Source organism: Babylonia areolata, chromosome 12 (genome assembly GCF_041734735.1).
Source record: "Babylonia areolata isolate BAREFJ2019XMU chromosome 12, ASM4173473v1, whole genome shotgun sequence".
Taxonomy (NCBI): domain Eukaryota; kingdom Metazoa; phylum Mollusca; class Gastropoda; order Neogastropoda; family Buccinidae; genus Babylonia; species Babylonia areolata.
In genome coordinates, this window is record NC_134887.1 from 36,556,179 (window position 1) to 36,561,178 (window position 5,000).

The window sequence follows — 5,000 nt, forward strand, 5'->3', positions numbered from 1 at the left end:
GTCGGAGAAGAAGAAGAAGAAAAAGAAGAAGAAAGAAAGAAAAAAAGAAAGAAAAAGAAGAAGAAGAAGAAGAAGAAGAAGAAGACGACGACAACGACGACGACGACTACGAAGAAGAAGAAGAAAGAAAGAAAGAAAGAAAGAAAGAAGAAGAGCAAGAAGAAGAAGAAAGAAAGAAAGAAAGAAAGAAAGAAAGAAAGAAAAGAAGAAGACGAAGAAGAAGAAGAAGAAGAAGAAGAAGAAGAAGAAGAAGAAGAAGAAGAAGAAGCAGAAGCAGAAAAATTGCACACCGAGATGGGATTCCGCCTTCTATGTCCATCTCAGCTCTAGATATAATGCCGCACAATATGAATAAGTCACTGTCCCTATGGCCTACCAGAACACCTTAACCTTGATTGAAGTGGGACCAAATTCTGACCTATGGGGCGTTCTGGAAAATGTCGTCGTCATAACTGAAGTGTAGGGCCTGTAGCCGTGAAAAAGACTGTTGGGCTTAACGCTTTAACTCACTCAGGACGGCCAGTCCTCTCCTCTGCCCTACAGAGACCGCCTCGGACTTCCACTGGATGTCTGAATGACCAAATCTTTTGCTTCCGTCGTCAGAAATGCGGTATTGGTTCTCTACATACACCTATTCAGTATAAGAGCCTTCCGCTTGTGATATTTTGATGATGTTAATTGCGGTGAAACGGTGTCATCCTCGTCTTTTTCGCCGTTCGTATGGAGAGAGTTACGACGTTAACAGCGTTTCGCCCCAATTACCATCATCAAAATATTGCAAGCGGAAGGCTCTTATACTGAAGAGGTGAATGTTGACAAAGAATACCACAATTCTGACGACGGAAGCTAAAGGTTGGGTCATTCAGACACCCACTGGACATCCGAGGGGTCTGTGTAGAGGAGAAGAGAGGACTGGCCGTACTGAGTGAGTTAACCTTAGAGATAACCCAACACTGTCACAGTCAACCCGGTATTTGCACTGTGGAGGCAGGTGAGGATCAAGGTCGGGCGGGAATAAGACAGGTCAAGACTTTTGGCCGTTAACTGAGGACAGGGCAATAAACACGTGGGGGTGGGGGGTGGGGGTGGGGTGGAGGGGTGGAGGGGGAGGAGGGTGCAGGGGGTGTGGGGGTGGGGGTGGGGGGGCAGTTGGCGAAAATGCTGATGTCATCCTCTCTCTCTTTCTCTGTCTGTCTGTCTGTTTGTCTCTTTGTCTCTGTCTCTGTCTCTGTCTCTCTCTCTCTCTCTCTCTCTGTGGGAGGGGGGGGGGGGGGTTCCTGGGGGGGGGGGGGGGGGGGGGGGGAATGGGGAGGGGGTGTCAGTTGTGAGGTTCAGTTACCTCCGTGGGTTATTCTAGGCTAATTCCACACAGATTTTAGAACGTGCGCAATAGCCAAGTGGTTTAGGCGTTGGACTTTCAATCTGAGGGTCCCGGGTTCGAATCACGGTAACGGCGCCTGGTGGGTAAAGGATGGAGATTTTTCCCATCTCCCAGGTCAACGTATGTACAGATCTGCTAGTGCCTGAACCCCCTTCGTGTGTATACGCACGCAGAAGATCAACCACGCACGTTAAAGATCCTGTAACCCATGTCAGCGTTCGGTGGGTTATGGAGACACGAATATATCTAGCACGCATAAAATGCTAGTGATGGTCAAAGTTATGACCGCTGAGCATCAAGGGAAGAGGAACCAGCCGCCGTGGCGAAGTGGTTAGCGTCGCGGACTGACGGCTGGGAGGACGCGGGTTCGAATCCCAGCGGAGGTGGATTTTTCGGCCCGTAGCCGGCTCCTACCCAGAGTTGAGTGTGCTGTGGGCTTAAATGGGGAGACTGGGACCACACAGTCGAGTGTCATCCACTTCAAGGATGCGTCTTTGGGTGTGTTGCTCTAATTACCTGACCAACACTGCAAGTGTCTGTATCTCTCGGGCCTGGTTAACGCCGGGATATCATTATGACAGGAAGCGTAGAATACAGCCTTGTCACGCAGTCCCAAACCAAAATGGACCTCCATAGCAACATCATCATCGTCATCGTCATCCTTCTCCTTCATCATCATCAGTATAAACAAAACAATCTCAAAGTCTGTGGCCTTTCATGCCTTACTCTCATGGTGACCTCAGTTTCGATACCCCTCCACTTCCGTGCTTGGGGTGAGTCCTGTCAATGTCTTCGGTGTCGGCAGATTCATGGGGGGCTGTTGTTTGAGGGACGTGGTGGCGGTCTGGGGGGGACGCTCACTCAGTCTGGCTCCGCGACTAACGACATTATAATGTCGTTAGTAGGGGGGCTTAGTAGGTGGTGTCCTAAATACGTTAAATCAGAACAGGCACCACTGAACACCACCGAAGTGACTCAGCAGCAGTGCAGGGTTTCCTCTGGTGTGTGGCCTCCTAGCGACCTAACACCGATGGTCCCCTGCGCACTGCCGGCGCTGGAACTGTGACGGACGAACCCGGGTGTGGCTGTGTATGGAGTGGAGGAATCTAAATGAGCGGCGTGGGAGTAATGCCACTGAAACGGGGCAGATGATGGGGCAGCAAAAAAAAAAAAAAAAAAAAAAAAAAAGGAAGAGGAAGAAGAATCAGGAGTTTGCCAGATTTAGCCCGGGGTGAAAAACACGCGGTGTGCGAATAAGCTGCTACACCGGGACACTGGGCTTCTGCAGGCAGACGCTTTATGCACCAGTCAATCACACTACTCCCTCCAGAGCAGTACAGCTTTCGGTACAGATGCACCTGCCAAGGGATCTCTCTATAAATATGAGTGTGTCAGTGTGTTGTGTGTGGCACAACAAGAGTCCAACTAAGGTGGGAGCGTTTTTGCTGTGTTCTAGCTGGTGTTCAGAGAACTCCTGAAAAGATCATGGTAGGTGTTGCGATGTGTTTATTTCGCGCGGTGTGTGTGTGTGTGTGTGTGCGTGTGTGTGTGTGTGTGCGTGCGTGCGTGTGTGTGTGTGTGTGTGTGTGTTGGAGGCCAGAAGAAACGCTTCAAAGGGAAAAAAGATTCCCTCAAAGCGTCCTTCACTTCAAAAAACCTGGGCGCCGACATCAACACGTGGGAGACGCTTAGCTCGTGATCCGGTTCAGATGGGCGCAGCACTGAAGATCACCACAGGGGCTCAGGGCAGCGGAAGCCAGGCGTATCAGTCACCGAGTCGCAACGAGAGAGGTGTGCTGTGCGCAAGGCCCGAGCAGCATCAGTCCACTACCACGACAGCACTCACTCACTTGTGTCCTGAAGTGTCCTGTATTGCATAATATTCGTGTAAAATTTGTTTCAAAGAAATATTATGAACATCCTTGTTTGTTTAAATTTCAGTTGTCTGTTGATGGCATCATCCAACGACGGTGTTATAAGAAATCTCGCATTGTACTTATATAAAGCTTTTAAGTTAAGAGAAATGGTATTGTCCCTAATTTCTATAGTTTAATTGTGTAAGCAGTTGAACGCTTATTGCCAGTTACGGTAATGTATGCATATCTTGTTATCGCCCCTCATTCATATGGGGCTATGGCCTTAATGAATAAATCATCTGCGTCTGCGTCTGCGTCTGCGTCCCACATGTGGGCGAGCCTTCAGGGCCCCCGGGGATGGCCTCATCAGTCACCTCCGGGGCCACAGCCACCACCGATCTTCCATCGGATGTTTGAAGCCATGGTCATTTTGGAATCTTAAGGACGAAGAACATCATCATCAAAGTTTAGTCCAGTTCAGTTCAGTTACAGGTCGCAACATACACCATGCTCAGTTCAGTTCAGCTCAGCTCAGTTCAGTTACAGGTCGCAACATGCATCATGCTCAGTTCAGTTCAGCTCAGCTCAGTTCAGTTACAGGTCGCAACATACATCTTGCTCAGTTCAGTTCAGCTCAGTTCAGTTCAGTTGCACAAGGAGTCGTCACTGTGTTCGGACAAACCAATATACGCTACACCACATCTGCTAAGCCGCAGATGCATGCCCGACCAGCAGCGTAACCCAACACTCATGCTCAGTATAACAGCAACATGACAAGTCAAAGGTATGCCAACTGAAATTTGTTTGATTCAAACATTCAGAAAATTAATCGGCCGAAGTGATAGATAATTATTCAAAATGTGTGTGTGTTGTGTATATGTGCATGTGTGTGTGTGTGTGTGTGTGTGTGTGTGTGTGTGTGTGTGTGTGTGTGTGTGTGTGTGTGTGTGTGTGTGTGTGTGTGTGTGTGTGTGTCTGTTGTCTTCAGTTTAACGTCTTTCCACTTGAAGTGATATTAGTGTGTATCTGTGTGTGTCTGTGTCTGTGTCTATGTCTGCGTGTGATATGTACATTATGCGTATGCAACCAAGACACTTGTATGCTCTCTGGTTCTCTCAAGATTGGATTACTGCAACTCTCTTTTGGCCGGCCTTCCCAAATATCTGTTAGACAGACTCCAACGAATTAAGAATAACGCTGCCAGACTCATTTGCAGAGCTTCTAAATTTGACCATGTTTCTCCTCTCCTTCAGTCTCTCCACTGGTTGCCTGTTTCTGATCGAATAGACTATAAGCTATCCACTCTGACCTTTTCTGTAATCAGTGGATCCGGCCCAAAGTATCTTTCTGAACTCCTCCATATCTATACCCCGTCTCGCCAGCTCCGTTCTTCTGATACTCGACTTCTCAGGTTACCTCACGTCAGAAGTAAGACCTATGGACACAGATCGTTTTCTTTTCAATCGCCAAACACGTGGAACAAACTCCCTGATAACCTCCGTCATTCTGATTCCCTCGCATCTTTTAAATCTCGTCTCAAAACTCACCTTTTCCCTCAGCAGAAAGTTCAATAGAGGCAGGTCCACTTCCTTTGCATTAGCTGTGCTTGACTATGTATGTATACATATGCATGTGTACATAACTACATGCATGTATATGAATGTGTATTGTGTGTGCGTGCGTTTATGTAAGTTTGTGCCTGCCTATGTGTGTGCGTATGTGTTAGGATAGCTGTTAAATACACATGTATTGTTAAAATGTGT

General features: G+C 47.9%; 1 protein-coding gene across 1 annotated transcript in view; it reads left to right on the forward strand.

The window, feature by feature from the left end:
- The first annotated feature begins 2,801 nt into the window (after positions 1-2,801).
- Positions 2,802-5,000, forward strand: part of LOC143288183 (sulfotransferase 1A1-like) — a 19,610-nt gene continuing 17,411 nt past the window's right edge. Inside the window, exon 1 of the mRNA XM_076596497.1 lies at positions 2,802-2,869. Coding sequence (XP_076452612.1) covers positions 2,867-2,869 — 3 coding nt within the window. The 5' untranslated portion in view covers positions 2,802-2,866. The remainder of the gene's footprint in view (positions 2,870-5,000) is intronic.